Source organism: Peromyscus californicus, unplaced genomic scaffold (assembly GCF_007827085.1).
Source record: "Peromyscus californicus insignis strain IS unplaced genomic scaffold, ASM782708v3 Scaffold_17__1_contigs__length_78620276, whole genome shotgun sequence".
Taxonomy (NCBI): Eukaryota; Metazoa; Chordata; class Mammalia; order Rodentia; family Cricetidae; genus Peromyscus; species Peromyscus californicus.
Window position 1 is genome coordinate 45,564,346 of NW_026294469.1, and position 19,721 is coordinate 45,584,066.

At 40.7% G+C, this 19,721-nt stretch overlaps 1 protein-coding gene across 1 annotated transcript; it reads right to left on the reverse strand.

Annotated features, from left to right (window-relative positions):
- Positions 1–356: 356 nt before the first annotated feature.
- On the reverse strand, positions 357–19,721 carry CUNH5orf63 (chromosome unknown C5orf63 homolog). Its single transcript, XM_052742213.1, has 5 exons — positions 19,634–19,721; positions 17,648–17,748; positions 6,470–6,587; positions 1,982–2,038; positions 357–1,340 (listed from the first exon to the last, which is right to left on the reverse strand). Exons 3-5 carry the CDS (start codon positions 6,578–6,580, stop codon positions 1,161–1,163), a joined length of 348 nt encoding a protein of 115 aa, XP_052598173.1. The 5' UTR covers positions 6,581–6,587; positions 17,648–17,748; positions 19,634–19,721; the 3' UTR covers positions 357–1,160.

A 19,721-nucleotide genomic window follows, 5' to 3' on the forward strand; every position in this document is an offset into this window, starting at 1 on the left:
CTGTATTTGAAATAATACAATGGACTTTAGTAACTCCAGAGAACATTAGAAATGCCAGGGTTCTGGGCAAGTCCTGGCTAAGTGGCTGAGTGGCCGGATGACTATGGACTAGGTCACCCAAACTTCCTGAACTTTAGATTCTTTCTCATGTCTAATATAAGGACGATGTCTAAGGTTAGTGGGCTATAATATTCTATAATTCTAAGACTAAATCATACTGATCACTTACAGATCCAGTGGCTCATGATAGCCAAACAGTTCATAGAAGAACTTCATAGAGATGTGACTTAAGAGAAAAATAAGTTTTGTTTTTAAGTGAATCCATTCCAATGTTTGACAGATCTGACAATACAAACAAGGGTACAAAACTGCATCTTTAATACTTTATATAAAATGGTACTTTATGATTAGATGGTACATATGTTCAGTTATGATCAAAATGAATTTCCCCAAGATACTAAAATTTGACAAAGTTACTATCTTACAATTAGTTGAATTAGCTTAATTGATGAGAACTTAAGGCAGTCCTCAACATCACAAGTCAATTCCATGATGACAAGTACAGCCGAGTCTGTTATATACATTCTGGAGGATTAAGTCTCCTTTGTCTTTCTGAAGAGAAGTCTCTTTGGCTAGGATAATTATTCTCTTCTATTCAACAAAAGTGAATGCTAATTTTAAACAGGTATTATTAAATTCCACTGAAATAGGCTGCATGCAGATGTGTTCGTTAAAACACCCCTTTGTTGACTGTGCACAGTTATTAACAATTCACATTTCACTTTCCTGAGGGAAGAGCATTTCCTCCACTGAAGTCAGGCTCCAGGGCTGTGAGCAGCAGGACTGCCGCGCCTCCTTCCCATTGGGGCACTGTCCCGTGCATGGCAAGTGCTTCCACCCTTGCACAAAAGGGACATAAACTCAACGACCAGACCGCTCCCTCCCTACGGGGTCTCCCTCCATACAAAGCACTTCTGGTTTACAAAACACCCATCAGCAAACTGCTCTCACGTGGGTACCTGCATCAGTCAGAAGAGTAATGGCAACGTATTTATGGGATACCATCATAAGGGCACTATGGACTTGACAAGGAAATCCACAACCCTAGTCATACCCTCAGGCAGACGCCTTCTGACAGAGAGGGTGGAAATCACGAGGCCTCAGTTTGTCTTCAGCACCTGCTGTTCAATTTTCAGAAGCTGTTTTTCAAGCTTTGAGGTGTTCACTCGATGCATCATCAGAAACTGGCCATTCAGATGGAAGACAGGGATGTCAAATCTATACCTTTCATACCAAGTAGAATTTTCTGGAAGTGTGATGTCCACCTCCTGCAATATAAACTAAAACATGGATAGGTTACAGCACTGGGTTTACAGGCTATGGAGTATTGCAATAACCGCAATGATGTGCCAACCCCAGACTTTGTAAAGGAGAAAACCCACAGGTTGGTGTAGACCTACAGTAGTCCAATGGCCCAAAATTCCAAAGCCTGACTGGTTTCCTTACATTGCACTCTACCTCCTGATTTCCCTACTTTCCTGTTACACCTGCTCCATTCAGCAGCAGGGCTCTGCTCTGTTCCCAATGAAATAAAACATGTCCTAGCTGGGAAGTTGCCTAGAAATAAGGATGTAAGTGTCTTGGTGTAAGAATGGGCAAGCTAACAATGGTCTGCTAAAGGAAAACACATTCATAGAAGTTACAAAGCAAGATAAAAGGAATAGGACCAAAGTTTAAAGTAAGCATGAACACTCTTGATAGTTAACTCTGAGTCACAGAAAGAATCAGAGCGGAAAAAAACACAGTAATATTCAGAGAAAACCACTTAGGGGTAATGAGTTTCATGGAAGTCAATACTAAACTCTCCGAGGAATAAAAACAAACTCTAAATGAAAAATCATTTAATCTCTTTTCCTAAAGAAAGGATCTCAGCAGATACTTTATACAGTAAACTCTATCCACCCATATACATGAAAGTTACCCTGTCTTTATAAGGCTTGAGTACTTCTCTGGCTTCATCACAGAGCGGGCATGGATCCTACAGGAAGAACAAAAGCTGTTAGAGCCAAAGGCAGGTATCTGGTATAGCACCCCCCACCCAAGAAAAAACCAAACACACACTACGGGCATATTACATTTACTGCAAAGGACAGTTTTCTACTAGGTTAATCACATGGCTTTATTTCCAAAGCAAAACATTACCACAGAATCTCATAAACAGCTACTATTTCAGGAGAGATGCTCTCTGCACTTTTTGGTTGGTTTTATTTTCCTCATGTATACCTACTGCTGCTGTGTGTGTGCATATTACATGCTCCCTATTTTTCACTGACCTATCTACCTAGCTAAGGGCTCCGCCCTTCCTAAGTAAGGAGCAATTTGGTGGCTTCATACAGTTGACCTGAATGGTTTAAGTCTTTTCTGACTAGGAACTACTGAACTTCATGAGCCTGTTTTCCTAATCAGTCCAGAGGAATAATTCTATCAGGGAGGAGTGAAACAGTGACTGTTCTACCCTTAAAGAGGAGAAAAAAAAAGTCTCTTCAATTCAGATGAACGACTGCAGCACTTCACAGTGTTTTTCCAGTTTCAGTATTAGAGGTCTCCACAATGGACTAAAGTTCTACCTGAAGCACAGGCAAGTCCTAGGACCCGCTGTGGTTTGTATTCTTCACCTGCCTTATGGGGAAGATGGGGAGAACACAGATTGGCAGATATTAACAATCTCAGCCTCTGTGCCTAAGAAAAGAGTCCAGTTATAGGTTCTCTCATGTGAGCTCCAAATAAGACAGGATTACTGCTGCTTGTGTTAAAACTGTTCAAAACAGACTCACTATTACTGTTACTTGTGTAAAAGCTGCTCAACATAGATTCAGTATTAGTTCTGCTTGTGTAAAAGCTGCTTTTTAATATATTTGGAAGAGATAAGCTATTATGTAAAAGACAGGCCTTTTTTTCAGCTTAATTCAGAGCATGTTTTGAAAATAAGGACTTGGATATTTCTAGATGTTTTTGGCTGGATTCACCTCATCAAATTGTTATTAGCATTAACAATAAACAGACTGTGGATAGTTTGTTGCTGTAAGACAATCATGCTAGTATTTTCTGAGAAATTGTCAAAAGATCAATGTAAGAGCTTAAAAGTAAAAGCAAAACAAGAACATGCTAAGTTGCAGATGTACCAATTTTTGTTTTTTGTTTTTCAAGACAGGATTTCTCTGTTTAGTCCTTGCTGACCTGGAACTCACTTTGTAGATCAGGCTGGCCTCAAACTCAGAGATCTACCTGCCTCTTCCTCTGCCTCCCAAGTGCTGGGATTAAAGGTGTGCGCCACCACTACCTGGCCTCAAATGTATTTCTTTATAGTTTTCTTTTATAGTAAAGCTTGAGACGAGCCTAGTAAAGGTGTTTTGCTTTTAAAATCAGGTTTGTGGAAGTTTGTGTAAATTGCAAATGCAAATATATGAGTGTGTATCTATGTATACCTTTCCAAAGGTTCATTACCCTTTGGAAAGGATCAGGTACCCGGACAAGAAAAGGCCCATGGTCAGGATGGCCTTTCTGAGATTCTCCACAGCAGTTGTTTTTCATTCTGTTCTTGAACTGTTGGATTGTTATCTAATACCCACCCATCCTTTCTTGTAGCAAGAAAGCTATAGTTTTGTTCCACAGGAGGTACTCTTAGCATGTGGCTAATTCCATCTCTAAGTAAGAAAGGGGGAACACTTGACAGGTGCAAACATTCAGGGCATCCTATCTCTTTTGCCTATGATTGATTCAGGGATGGGTCAATCAGAGCCATCAATAGCCATGGGCCTCCTGTTGAGATTTCTATAGATATTTGAGATGTGAGATCTGAGCTTGTGGTTGCTGCAGTCATAAACGAGAAGAGCCAATATGAAGATGAACTTAATCCAGAAGATCACAAAGCTGAAGAGGCTGGTAATCTTGTTTCCTGCATCAAGTACTCCCTGGAACCAGAAACCAAAACAACCCAAGAAACCCCTCTTTTAAACTCAATCTGCAAAGTATACTCTACTACTTGTCATAGATAAAGGACAAATTCTTGACTTTTATACTTCTTTTATTGGACTGTGCGTTACTTATGTCTTATTATGTACTTCAGTATGTAGTTTAGTATGCATATTAAGATGAGTGGAAGTTTGGGTTTTTGTTTGTTTATTTTCTGCAAATGTTCTTGGCTATCTCAACTGCTGCTGGAACCAAAAAACAGTGCATGGCAATCATAGGCCAAGTGAGCACAACTAGTTTTGTGGGGGATATTGTCTCAGATAATGGAATATTTTTGGCTCTATAATTTCTAACATGACAATATATATTGATGACAGAAAAGCAATTTAGACAAAATCGTCTCAATTAGAGGTTTAACTTTGCATTTTTGGAGGGTGGGGTGAGGTTCAGATAAGGTCTTGTTATGCAAGCATGGCTGGTTTGGTACCTGCTATGTAGCCTAGGCTGTACTGAGCCTGCTGCAATCCTCCTGCCTCACTCTGACTCCCAAGTGCTGGGGGACACAGGTGTGGACCATCACAATTGGCAGACTTTGCTATTAGGCAACTATCAGAACTTTTTTTTTTTGGTTTTTCGAGACAGGGCTTCTCTGTGTAGCTTTGCGCCTTTCCTGGGACTCACTTGGTAGCCCAGGCTGGCCTCAAACTCACAGACATCCACCTGCCTCTGCCTCCCGAGTGCTGGGATTAAAGGCGTGCACCACCACCGCCTGGCCAGAACTTTTTAAAAATTATCAAATGGCTAAAATTTGAAAAATCTATCAAAAAGACCCTTTTTTTTTTTAAAGTTTGAATTGCTGCGTTTAAAAAAGTAACTCTGCCGGGCGGTGGTGGTGCACGCCTTTAATCCCAGCACTCGGGAGGCAGAGCCAGGCGGATCTCTGTGAGTTCGAGGCCAGCCTGGACTACCAAGTGAGTTCCAGGAAAGGCGCAAAGCTACACAGAGAAACCCTGTCTCGAAAAACCAAAAAAAAAAAAAAAAAAAAAAAAAAAAAAAGTAACTCTGTTGTCTTCACGTTTCTTTTTGATTATAAATTCTACAAAGTGATGTTAACTAGGAAGAAGACATTATTGATGCTTGTACTATAAAATTACAGGGTGAAAAACTCTTAAAAATTTTAAACTAAGGCTGGGAAGAGATGGCTCAGCGGTGGAAGCGTTTGCAGTACAAGTGTGGGGACTGGGTTCAGATCCCTAGAGCCTACGTAAATGTTGGGTGGGCATGGTGGCTTGCCTGGAAGTCCAGTGCTTGTAAGGTGGAGACAGGAGATCCCCAGGCCACGTCAGTTAGATAGACTAGCTATATCCCTTACGTCTGAGAGATCCTGCCTCAAAGAATAAGGTGGAGAGTGACTGAGGAAAGACTCCTGATATCAACCTTAGGCCTCCATATGCACCTGCACACACATGTGTGCTCACGTTCATAGAAAAAGGCATATATCCACATATCTCTTACACACACACACACACACACACACACACACACACACACACACACACACCCCTGTGGCTTAACAGTAGTGCTAGGGATAAGAAAACCAGTACAATCAGTCTTCATTATTTGTGAATTTACCTATGTGATAAAATTTGTAACCCCCCAAACAATACTGGAAGCACTTTTATGGTCAGTCATGAACATGTTTATGCACAAAGCTCTAACAAGGTTGAGTTGTCAGAAGTGTTCATTTCTAAAGTAAGGTCTAATAAGGTAATACTTTGCCTTCTTGTTTTAGCTCCCATACTGTAAACATAAGTCAGTATCCTTACGGGTAGTCCCATGGATGTGACTGTATGGGTAATGTCATTTTTTGTGGCTGTGTTTTTTGTTGGTGATTTAAAAAAAAAACACAAACCCCTAAGCATGGTGCTAAAAGAAAGCTGTGATGTGCCTCATGGAGAAAATACAAATGTTGGACAAGCTTCATTTAGGCATGAGTTGTAGTATTGTTGGCCATGAGCAAAATATTAATGACTAAACAATATGTATTTTACATCTTTAAACAGAAACACCCATTAACTAAGGTTATACATTTAGTTGGTTCACAAAAATACTGTGGCCAGGGGCTTATGGGAACCTAATCCATGACTTTTCCTAGGTTTAGTATTTGCTAATTCAATGTTTATGGCGCTTTTAGGACATAACTACCACAAATAACAAGAATTGACTTATTTCTAAATAGCATATTTTTAAACACCATAATTACAATCTATAATTCTTTTTTAAATGCAGGGGTAAAATGACCATTGTATATATTAGTGTACCCTCAATAACTGAGAAACAGTGAAATGTCTGGGGAGGAAAAAGTGAAGAACAGGTCTGAAAAAAAATTTCCTACTGCTTTTCTTTATAGATTTGACTCTTTTTCATGGATATATACTTTTTTTTCACCCAACAATACTTTATTTTTTAAGTGTAATTTTAGTTTTTCACTAAGTACCTTTGTGAATAAGGTCAGCACAGGCAGAGCTGTGTTAGAGGCAGAGAGATTTCGCAAGAGTCCAAAGGAGGCTTTGGCAATCTGCAGGCTATTTCCTTGAAACCAGAGCATTTTAATTCTGCCAAAAGAAAAATAAGCCAGTAAACTTACTGCACCATCGACTGCTCTTTAGAATACAAGCAGTCACTTGCAAGCTTATGATTGGATCTGAAAGTTTCAGAATTGTATCTTTGAGTCCAGGAGTGTCAGAGAGGTCCAGATGTTTGGCAAGTGTCCACAAAGAATTCGCTGTACCCCAGGCAAAACAGAATTTAGAATTTAAAAAAAAGAAAAAGAAAAGAAAAAAAAGAACCCAAACCCTATTTATGGATTAGTTTTGTGCCTAATCACTTGGTTTCTGTAAGCAAACTGCATGAGTTTGTTAATTTGCATATGAAATTAAATTTCAACTGCAGATGTTGCCAGCATCCTGATGACTCCCTAAAAGTGGAGGTGTCCTGAGATGGTTTTTAGTCACAAGGACAGTTTAATCTTACTGGCAAGCATCCAACACCACCCAGTCTTTCCATGGTAAAAGAAATAGGACCTAAATGGCATACAGTTCCCAGCTGACAGCGTAAGCCATCTCCAAGGAGATCTCTGCTCCTACACTGGAAGAGACGGAGAAGCACCAAGTTGCTGGTAGAGAAACTGAGAGAGACGCAGTCTGAGTTAACTTGTCAGGGAAGAAAGTCTGTTCAACACCTTAAGAAGTGTTTTCAAAGGAGAGTGCCACGATTTTCAAAAGCTTCATCCATAAATGCACCGGTGTTTTCACTGGAGAGATTCCAGAAGGAACAGTTTAATAGCAGCATGTCAAACACTGGGGTTTGACGCTCCCTCATTCTGCTTCTCTGCTTGACTAACACACCCTATTATTCCTACTTATTCTACCGAGCCTCCAGCTTTGTCTCTAAAGCTATAAATGTTAACATTTCACTTCTAAAACACATGTATATAGTTTTACCATTTGCCAGTACTCCCAAGATGAACTCATTCCTGGGATCATCACTTCGTCACTTCACTTTCCCTCTCTACCACTTTCTCCTCCTTCACGCTGGCAAGTGGCCCCCGTGAAAATTCCCCTTCTCGTCTTTCAACACCAGAGACTATTTCTTCCCCAGCAGCACTGCCCTCGCCTCTCTTTCTCTACATGAAGAACACAGAGCTTCTCCTCACTTTGCCCTAGGATTCAGATGACCTCTTTGAAGAGTCTACTGACCTTACCAATGCCGGCTAGTCTGTAATTCCCTATCCTCATAGTCATTATTTTTGTGAACCAACTTAATGCATAACCTTATTATATGTGTTTCCATTTCAGGATGCCCCTTACTATTTACAATTATTTATGTCCCTTCTACTACAGTGCAGCTCTGTAAGAACAGGTATTGTTCACCCCAGTATTTCTCAGCATACACAATCAGTGTGCACATAACAGGTACTTTAACAGCTGCTCATACCAGAGTGAGCCTTTCCCTCCTACAACCTCACCTCTGCTCAGTCACTCAGTGTGGACAGCGGTCATTCTTTAGCACTGTCTCTAAACTAAGTTGCTGCTCCTCAGGGTGTCTATTGACTTTGGACTGAGGCACTGCCATTTCCACTGCCACCACTTCAAATCTCCTGTGCTCTACTTCACAGAGCAGGGCCTTATTAAGTGCTACTCTTCTCTGGCAACTAGGCTTCTCAGTGTAAATTAGCCTTAGGCTTATTTCAGACAGAATGATATGACTTTAGAAAAAAACTACCAACTCATACCAAACTACAATAAAGACCACAGGACAAAAAGCTCAAATACTGATCCATGAAAGCAATGCTCTTTCCTTTCTCATAATCCTCTACCCTTCCACTTCTATCCAGATTTCCCTGCTAACTAAATGACCTGGCAATCCAAGAAAAAGGAATGTACTAGGAATTCTGCAGGAATCTGCTATTTAGAATCACTTTAGAAAGTGAATGTATACAATGCTACAATATTCTGTGGGATTTTCAACTAAGTGTTAAGCTTTGGTATCTACATGAATTATAAAATTAGCTGTATAAACAGTGGAGATATAGGCCTTGGAAATGAGAAGGATGGGACCTGCTATGGCAGTGTCCCAAGACCGTAACCAGGATGGTGAACTACAGCTACATGCCTTTTGGGGAGGCACAGACGATTCATTGGAGTTTGGCTGGAATGGAAAGGAAAGGAAAACTTATTGCTTCTACCTAGCTGACTTGAGACTGAGGTGTTAAGGCTTTAAAAAAAAAATTCACACCAACAATGGAAATCGGCTTCAGTATTTCTAACATGACAAAACACAGCATGTGGTCTTGGCTGCACCCAAGACAAATAAAGGCTGTCATAGTAAACAGAGCTGCCGTGCATTTCATATTTGCTGCAATATTTGTCCAACCAACCAGAGAACTAGGCAGAGTCTTCAGTGATGCTACGGCCACTCTGCCTACAACGACTGCTATTTTCAACTCTCTCTTTCTGCTTTCCCACACATTTTTAATTACTTAAACCCGGCACATTTATTTACTGAGAAAGACATCAAGGTTATGCAGTTTTACAACCTGTGTATTTTTTAATGGTCTAAGGTACATGCATTTTTACTATATTGTTCAATTAACTTATTTCTTTCACAGTAGTGTATCATAACTTTATATTAGAGCCTGATATAAAGAAAAAGCTCCACATTCTTTAACTAGACAGATATTAAAGCTAAAGTTCCTTAATTCTTAAAGTTCACTTATAGCTGTAAAAGTTAAATGAAAAATGATATACTCCAATGGGAACACTTTAATACTCTCCTGAGATCGTTATACTAACTCTGTAACCCTAACACCATTGCTGTCTAAGTCACATTCACCAAATTATGTCTTCTTGAAGTAAAATCTTTATGTAGGCTACTCTATCAATGTGACATTTTTATTAGTCTGATTATTTTTGAACCATATCTTAGTACTATAAAAAAGCATCCTGAAAGGTGGTTTCTGCCTATTAGCTCCCAAGTGTGAGCTGCCAAAATTCCACCCCAGCCCCCTGCACTTGAAACTGAACTTATGGACTCACAAATCCTGGAGTCTCACTAAATAGCCCAGGCTGTCCTTGAACTCACTCTGTAGTCCAGGTTGGCCCTGAACCTGCACTCCTCCTGCCTTGGCCTTCTAAGCAGCTGAGATTAGAAACCTGCAGCACTAGGCCTTACTGACAACATTGTTTTAAAATTATGTCACGTTAGTCATGAAATAAGTATTCCTATTATACAGACAGACACAATTTTACCCTTTGTATTTTGTTATATGTCTCTGTGACAGGAACACAAAGAACTGAGCTCACGATATCAAAGAAGCACAATTGGGTCACCTTTGTCCCAGACTCGAAGAAAGTAGAAAAAGCATAAAACTGGATTTAGAATGTGCTTAAAGAAAATTCTGAAGCCTAACAATAAAGACAGTGACTCCCGCTGTTTCAAGTCTAGTGCCACTCAGAGGCACGGATCCCTGAAAGAGAAAGGGAAACTGGCCTTGCACCACAACTGAGGCGGACTGCATTGGTCTTTATGGCAGAATCAAATACAACATGGGGGGAGGACTGATTGGACCAATTCAGCCTTCCTTGAAGCAAGACAGAGAAGATAACTTAACTCTATAGCATTTCCCCGAGAAGCACTGATGAGCACACCATGAAAGCGACTGATTATAGTACAGGAAGACGTGATGGTTGTTTGAGCCTTTATTAAGGATTATTCATTTCGGCAGGATGAGCTGCCCAGTCTATGGCTGCACATCACTTCTGTGGGGCTCCTGGATTTTTCAAACACTGTGAGCATCTGATTAGGAGGGAAACAACATTGTATTCGCTTGAGTAGAGAAACTGACCTTCACTGACCAGAATTTTATTCATTCAAAGAGTCCTTTGGTACACCAAAGCTCTAAACTCACATAATCATTCATCAGCAAGCTGCAGTGTTAGTTCATGTGCAAAATCAAGAAGTCTATATAAGCCCAGGTACCGCCTTGGTTATTAACAGATAATGTTGGAGCTTCTGCACAAGACTCTAATGTAAATTTAATGCTGAGCTGACATTAACCAAACACTATTATCATAGCTCTTGCTGAACCTGTGTTCTATAAAGAGAGCTCAAGGTTTCTGTTTAGTCATTTGTGCCCTGTGAGAAGTTAAGTGCTCCACTTCATATGCATTACCATCTAAGTATAACATCCCTATTTTTACCCAAATGAAAAGAAACACACACCCCTCTTTGGGGAACAAACCCCATATTTTAGCACACTGAAGCTTTATGTAATTAGGTGAGGGTGCTGAGGTGACAAGTCAGGTCACTGGGTTCTACCTAGCCTAGGGAAACAGGGACAAATGATGCCTCCCTGACAAACAGCTGTATGTGAACCCCACTCCCTTCAACCTAACTTAAGATCCTGGGTGAAGAACAGAAGAGGGAGGAAAGGGCCTGTGTGCAGTGATGAGGAAAGACACCATACATGGACAAAACCTAAACTTCTCAGTGAACAGATACTTGGAGGTGTCAATTCCAAGGGGTAAAGAAGACTATGGAGTATAGGTGGTGGGAAGAATCTTGGGTGCTTTCCAGTGTCTCAGCCTCAAAGATGTGGTACCTGGCTGGGGAACTAAGAGGGTGGCATCAAATTAGACAAGGCCTTACAGCAGGATCCTGACATTTGCTTGTGGACCACTGCTCAGCTTCACTCTGACTATGCAGTTTGAGTTGATGAGTTGCTGGCCAGCTTCCCATGCATTGGGGCATTTGTCTTTGACATGGTTGTGCCACGTGAACAATACACATTCACTCAAGACTTCACCTGCTCTTTACACATTCACTCAAGGATTCCTTGACTCCCCGCAGATCATAGAATAGAGATCTGGATACCTCTGTTTCTATGCTCAGACTCCATAGGTGCCACATTCAATTGCATTTACACATAATTGGTTTGCAAGAACTTTTTGAAAATGTTCTTTAGCTGTTTCCAGTTAAGGACTTGTCTACACAGTAACATTACAATTTCATTGAAATTATAATTTACAAACCTACCATTTAATTCATGACCATCCCTTCTAACTCTCAGTAAAATTAAGCCATTACATTTCCCCTTCATGTATCCTGGTGTTTAGTTTTTTTTCTCTCCAAATAAACCTTACATCAACTTCATATACTATGTACAAGCAATGAGAATTCTAGATGGAGTTTGTGGATTCAGTAGGGTGATTCTTAATTGAGATAAAAGCTATACCACGCTTTACAGTGTTAGCAAACTAATGACCATTTACTCACTAGTTCCACAACGGTGAGGAAAGGAACGGTTGAAAGTAAATAAGAGATGATCCTCATTCATGAAGAGCCAAAAAGCTGGTCAGAACATTAACATGTAAGACAGGTAAAGCGGAAGGACAGGAAGTCTAACAACAGGAGCATACAAAATGCTGTGAGAGAAAGGAAGACATGAGCACCGTGGGCTAAGACCGGAGATACTGCCACAGAGAAGGGCTTCGAATTACTTAGGACTTAGGACTATACAGACAAAACAGGAAGCACCCCAAATCGAGCAAAGAGAAAGAACAGTGGAAAGTCCGCTGGGAAGGAGGAACAGTGTAACTTGTCAAGCCATGTGTGACTGCCACGTTCACCTTGGGAACCACTGATGGGTTTGAACAGTGTTTTAGAAGATTACTTTGTTAGTAGTTAGAAACATTGAGACTCAAGTATGGTGATATTTTATTTGTACTGAAATGTGATTTTAATTGTATGTTAATAAATAAAGTTGCCCGGGGGTCAGAGCTATTAGAGCCATAGCAAGAGCGTGGCAGTGGTGGCGCACGCCTTTAATCCCAGCACTTGGTAGGCAGAGCTAGGTAGATCTCTGTAAAAAGATACAGTCAACATTGGAGACACACGTCTTTAATCTCAATCCCAACCATAGAAGACCTGGAAGTCTTTACAGACAGGCAGTGACGAGGCATGGGTTTACAACCAATGAGAAGGCAGAACCAAAAGTCTTTATAAAGACAAACACACAGGAAGTAGCTCCTTTTCGGGGAGCTCTCTTGGTTGAAGAGGATCGCTGAAGCAGGAAGGGTGAGGCTTTTAGCTCTGACCTCTTGGCTTTCTTCTCTGAATCGGCTCTGTGTTTCTTATTGAATAAGACGGTTGGTTACATCTACACTCAAGTGGACAGTGACATATATAAGTTTGGTACTCATGTGAAGAGCAAGAGCTAAAGATAAAAATTAGAGTTTTCGTTGGTATGAAGATTATTTCTGAAGCTGTGAAACTAGATGAGATAATCTCAGCAGTACAGAAAAGGGGGGTTCAAGGTAGGTCTTTGAGGCAATCCAACTTGTAGCCATCCGGTAGAGAAAAGCCAGGACAAGCAGTATGACTGTGGAGATAGAAGGAAAGCAGAAAGTATGTCACCGTAGAAGCTAGTGGAAAGGATGTTTCCATAATGAAGGAGCAGTCCATCGGCCACCAGTGATGAGGGCTTGTCTAGAATGGGACAGTGAAATGACATACATGAGTCGGGAGAGATGTATCTGACGTTGTTATAGGTATTAATCCTATAACCAATGTCTGCTACTAACACATACTCTTGACTGGTTCCTGCCTGATTTAACAACTTAAAAGGAGGAAAAGAGTGGAGACAAATGTTGACTATCTTAAAAGGGACAATAAATTAAAAAAGCTGTGTAAATCAAAACAGAACATAGAATCAAAGCTTAATTATTGGCTATGGAATAATCCTAAGAGGCATTTTATAAATAATGACAATGATTTTTTTTTTTCTGGAACTTTGCTTTTATTGGCCCCAGACAGCAGACTTACATTCCTAGCAACAGTGGTTTCAGAAGTGAGAAACGGCAGGACTGAAATATACTTTGGCTACAGCTCAACATTTCAGACTGTGAACACTACTTAACTGGACAGCACTGTGTCTATGCAAGATTGGATAGCAAATACCCTGGCATGAGGTTGTGGCTTAATTCACTCAGAAATTTTCAGAAAATTCAAACCAGGCCACCCAAACTGAGCTTTTCAAAAATCATTTTTCCATTGACAGGTTTTAAACAAAGGATCATCTCCTTCCAGTGGTTCTTTCTCTGTGTTGTCCTTATTTTTTACTGATGGAAAAAGTAGTCATTACTATAATACTAATGATTTCCTCAAACCACGTACATCAGAATAGAAACCCCCTGAGGAAAGTGTTAAGTTGGAATTATTGATTATGCTCAAAGATAAAACTTGTCCCAAGCAGTTCTGAACAAGGTTGCTGGAGAGAACAAAATATTTTAAATAAACACAATTTACACTCAAACTTATCAATCAGAGGAATTAAGCATAAGTAGTACAATTGTTCATTCAGAGCTTACATTGGAATTCTATATTTGAATTTCCTGAATGCATTATTCAGGTGAGGATTCTATAAACAGATCCCAAAGAGAAACGCAACTGCCACTAAGTTCTGAGACACAGGAAAACTCTTCACCTATTTGGGCCTTAGTTTTGCCAACTGTGAAATGGAAATTCTACTACTTGTCCTGATCTCTCATTTTCCAGAGACTCAAGAGAAGCAAGTTCACAGGCGTTGGGTCTCAGATGTCCTTGTAACGCAAGAAAGGGCAATCCCATACTAAAGAAATAGCACAGGAATGGCCCATGCTCGCACAAGGCCTTGATCACGTTTCTATCTTTGCAAGCTGAAAAGATTCAGCTATTTAGAGAAGACCAGGATTCACTCTGAGATCCATACACAAGTGTAAACATACTGTCAATTGTTTTATCTCCCTCTTTACTCATAACTGGGACGCAGTGGTTTCAGAAAGTGCTAAGCTGGGAAATGGGGGAGCTGACACTGGAGTGGCCTGGCACTCATCTCGAAACTGTTCAACCATGGGAGTCGGACAGACTGTTAGACATACTTAAAATGTTATTTTAAATGACACATCCTCTTCCTCTTGGCATTCTTCCCCACTTCCAGAAGCACTGCTGCCCTTGCCTTGGCCTGTAGTAAGCTGACAGACGTGTAGCAGGAGAAGGATCTTCCGTGCATGCAAGAGTGTTTTAAAATCTTTAAACCTTAGCAGTCACTCCTTCTAGATTATCACTTCAGAGGAGTCTACTCAGTAATGGAACTGAGTAGACACGTGACAATGTCAGGGTCAAGGAAAGGTTTCTATGAGAACATCCAACCGAAAAAACTAAAACAATGCTAATCAAGACAAGTCATGTACTCCACAGGACGTGCCTCATAGTATCTAGGAGTGGTCTAGAGGGAATTCTGAACTAATTAACACAATGGAGTCTGCACATTCTGCCCTCCTCCTTCTATCCTCAACCCCAAATGTACTGACTCAGCAACTGGCCTAGAGCCAGAGCAGCACAGTGCAAATTCAGAGTATGCAACAATGTTCAGTTCAATTATGACATAATGGCTGCAAACCCATTCCTGAAAGCAAGAAAACCTGAATAATGCGGTTAGCTTATATTAGACGCGAGGGCATAACAGAGTTTAAAAACCAATTTGAAAATTCCATCCTCCCATAAAGACAGCATTAAGATTGAGGGCAAAACCATCCAGTTCAAGGAACAGGAACAAAGGGCATAAGGAATTATGCAGACTCCTTTTGACATTATCCTTCTTAACCAACATGACCCAGTCCCTCTGATATTTAATACTGACCCAGCAAGAAGACATTTCATTAAAACATTTTAGTCACATTGTGCTCAGATAGTAATATGAGTTTCATTGCTAAAAACAAGTTTGCAATTTAAAATTCCATTTGTCACTAATATTCTATTTATTTCCAATTCATTTTTCCAAAGATGCCCACACAAGACCTGTGAAGGTGTTTTGTTGCAAATCCAGCAATTGATTGGTCTTTCAGTATCAATAACTCATAAGCTTGTACAAGCACAGGGTTTAATTTGAATGTTGAGAACTATCCACTCTGTGACTAGGCCCTGGCAACATTGAGTTGTGTAAGAGTCTACAGTCTCCTGAGTCTTAATACTGTTCTTCCACAGCTATCATTAATAAAACATTTGAAATTTTGGAACTGGAAAGTGACTTTAGATAAGGAAACTCTGTTAAAGTCTTTTGCACATTATATTTTTTGTTTATTCCTATTTTTTCCTTGAACAAGGGCATATGCTTATATGTTTTAAGGCTACTTTAAGGTTCATGGGAAGAAAGAAGAACTAAGTTTCAGATAGAAATTCTCTTAGTATAAAAAGGGTTCTGATCTCTAAATCTAACAAGAGTCACATTAGTTTCTATTTGAACACGAAAACCTCTTTTTCTACATGTATATTTCAGATGGCCTCAGCCGACTTTCTATTAAGTAATATAATAGTGTTCTTTTTCTTAGCTTACCCAAACCACATACATTAAGAAGTAAAAAAGGCCAGGTGGTGGTGGCGCACGCCTTTAATCCCAGCACTCGGGAGGCAGAGCCAGGCGGATCTCTGTGAGTTCGAGGCCAGCCTGGTCTACAGAGCGAGATCCAGGAAAGGCACAAAGCTACACAGAGAAACCCGTCTCGAAAAACCAAAAAAAAAAAAAAAAAAAAGAAGTAAAAAAGAAAATCAAATAATTCAATGTCATGTCCTTTCCTCCTGACTGAACTAAAACCCATTTTCCTATTATGTAATTATTAATATGAGAAAGTACTGGAACAACAAGAGGAAGTTCATTTGTTTATAGCTATAACATTCTGGTTTTGGTTGCAATCAAGTTAACAGAAAGAAGCAGCAGCATGTACCCCACAACACACACCCACACACATATATTTTATATATATATATATATTGAACTTTGAACTCCACTGGGATGTTGTCAGTAAAGGAGGGGAAAAACAAACAAACAAACAAAAACCACAACTATGGCTTTTCTTTACTGTCATTAAACAATTTAGCTTAAAATAGTAACCTAACAGGTCCTTTCCCCTTTGACAGGATCAAACAAACTAAGATGCTGACAGCCTGGGTAAGTTGGTAATTTAGCATATCTTCATAGATAATTCTTCAAGTATTTGCTAAAGAGATATTTGGGTGAAGGGTTGAGCATGGTAAGTCTGGAAGGAGTGTAGACACAGAGCTGTTGGGCCTTTCAGCCTGCACAGTCAACTCAACACAACAAATGCTCTACAGTTCATCAGGCAGATCTGCTTAGAAGGCAGTCTGTGGATGTTCAAACATACCCTTCCTTGGCCCAGGCTGTTGATCAACGCGCTACTTCTAACTGTACTTAGTCATTCCCTGGAAGGTGATTCTTGTTTTTCTTCTTTTCTCTCGGCTGCTTTCCCTGTGATGTTTTCTTTATAGGTGTAGCCTTCCTCCAGGGACACTGCCTTTTGTCTATAGTGTGAACTGAGTGTATATAGTGTCAGGTACTAGAAACATCAAGGTGATTAAGACACCTGCCCTTAAGGAACTTAGGGTAGAGGAAAGACTGACAACCCAACAGTACAGTGATGAAGGCTGATAAAGCAAACCATTTTTACCGGATAGTACAAATGTTATGTGTTGGATACAATTCAAGCAAGTCCAAGTGCTGGAAGCTCCATCCCCAATCTGGCAATGGCAAGGTGACAGAACTTTGGAGAAGTGGAGCCTAGAAGATGCTTGGTCATGGAAGATTATGGTGAAAAGGGGGAGGGGTGGCTAATGTTGTTCTCTCTGAGTGAAAAGTAGCCCTTTCTGCACATGGACTGGTCCCCTGTCTACTTTTCTAGTGTGATGGGCCAGAGCCGGGAGACCCATGCCAAAACTTCAGCATCAATGATTTACATCTTCCAGCTTCTACAATCATGAGCTGAAGACTGAGACTTTCTAAAAACAGCAGACATTTTTCAATTTTGTTTACATCTCTGGGAAATTAACTCTTGGATAAGAACTAGGAAAAGAAGAGAGGTACTGTCTTTACGCTTTCTGATCCCTGATTCTACCTATACAGGAATGGGTCAGGGATGTAGACTCACGTATTTATGTGAATTACTACAACTTTTTATTTTATATCTTTTCCCCTGAATGACTCTGTCCATAGAACTTGCTGGATATACAAAGAAAAACGCTGGAGAAGCTCACTTGGCCCAGCTACATGTAGAGCCACACATACCTGAGCCAGAGGGTATCCCCCTTCAAAACAACTGCGAACAGGAATCAAATCTCCTTCAGGAACTATTCCGGCGGGTGTTTCGTTTCTTCTGATATCTACTCCTTGAATAAAACAGGGCAAAAAATTAGATTTACAATAAGGAACATAAAAACCCTCACTACTTCACACCACATCACCTCAACATCTTACTATGTCTGAAGTCCCAAGCATGAGAATTAGTAACTAAATATATTGGCCAGCTAGAGGATATACAAGATATGAAATACAAAAACTTTAATTAAAACAAACATATTTCGAAGGCACCTCTCCATAGTGCTTCTGGGTACAGTGCCCCTGTGAGTACAATACAACTAGGCAACCTGAACAAAACAGAAACACAGCTCAATTAATTCTCAAGTTAGAAAAATATTCATTCCTATTACTCACCTGCCAATAGTCTCTCTAAATAAAACTGCATATTCCTCTAGCAAAAGGGACAAAAATTATTGATCTTTCTCTGGCAGGTAGCTTCAAGTGGACCATAGCAAACACAGAGGAAAATTTGGAGCCTGTTTATAGTACCCCATAAATTTTAATTTTCACAACTGGGTCTTTCTGGTTCCAGGCAATTCCTGAGTACAGCAGGACCCAGGTTATTAGGTTGTAACATCTCACACAGAACCAGATTAGTTCTGTCTTATCTCAGCAAAACAACAGCTCAGCATTTTCCAGGACATACTTGTTTCAATGCCTTCTGCGGCTGGTGGTAGTCTGTTTGTTGAAACAAGGTCTCACTACGTCTTCAGGCTGGTCCAGAACTGAGTTTTGCCAGCCTAATCTACAGTGCTGGGATTGTAGGCAAGTACCACCACCATACTGTTTCCCTTGCATTTCAATCTCTGCTGTTTACCAATTACACACCTCATGCATGCACTTGTAAATATTGGTAGAGTGCATCATGTGCATTTTTAGAAGTTATTCTACAAAATATTACTGAATGAGATGACTGTGGCTTCTGAGAGCCATCTCAACTTGCTCAATGGTCTACTGAGACAGTCAAAGTGATTAATTTAACCAAGGCAATGTGTAGTTACAGGAGCCTATCTTAGGTTGGGAAATGTACTATTACTGTTAGGCTATAAGATTCTAAGTACCATTCCTGTGTTTAAGGAACTGAGAATCTTTGGGTTATGCTAGACCTCACAGTGTATTTTTTTTTTTTCTAAAAGAACACTAAAATACAGTTTTATATAAACATGATTAATAAGAATAAGGATAAAGATTAGTCAGGAAAAAACCCACTTTAAAGACAGCCTTAGAAACAATCAGATACCAATTCACAACTGTCAGAGACTTTCTACCCTTGGACTTATTAAAAATTGTATTAGTTGGTATTTGTCAGGGGGTGAGCGACAGGGCTAAGTATTTGTTGAGAACTGTTAGGTCTGATTTATTCTTTCATTGTCCACAGCCCAGAGGGCTGCTTCTGCCCAATAAAGCAAAGACCGGGTCCAGACAGCCGGGTGCAGAGGGGCCTGGCACTCACGATGTCCCCCTCCTGCACTTTCCAACCTTTTCACCCCAATTAAAGGTCAACACGGCTGCTCAAAAACATTTATTTAAAAAGGCAGTCAACTCAGCAGGCTGTCAAGTGTGATATTGCCACTTCATAGAATTCAATTAAACCCGGGACCGGGGCCTCTGTGAATCACTGGAAGAAGCAGGACTTGAGACATTTTCTGCTTTCTTCGAAGAGCGGTCATTTTTTTTTTTTTTTTTTTTAAACCTCCCGTCATTTATTCGGTTCCCCGAGCGCCTTCACAAGCGCGCGTTTACAATCTCCCCCCAGTGGCTCGGGGATTTATAGCTCTCGGCTTAATTAAATCCCCTCCAACGGCAGCGGAAGCCGCACTGCTCGCAGGGCTCGCGGCCTCCTCCTGCGGGCGCGAGCTAACACACCCCCGGCACACACCGAGCGCCCACGGCGACCCCAGCGCCATCACCCACCTCGGCCTCAGGTCGCCCGGCCCCCGCCCCTTCCGCCCGCCCGCCGCACTTCCGCCGCGCGCGCTGCACTTCCGGCCCGCGGGCGCCG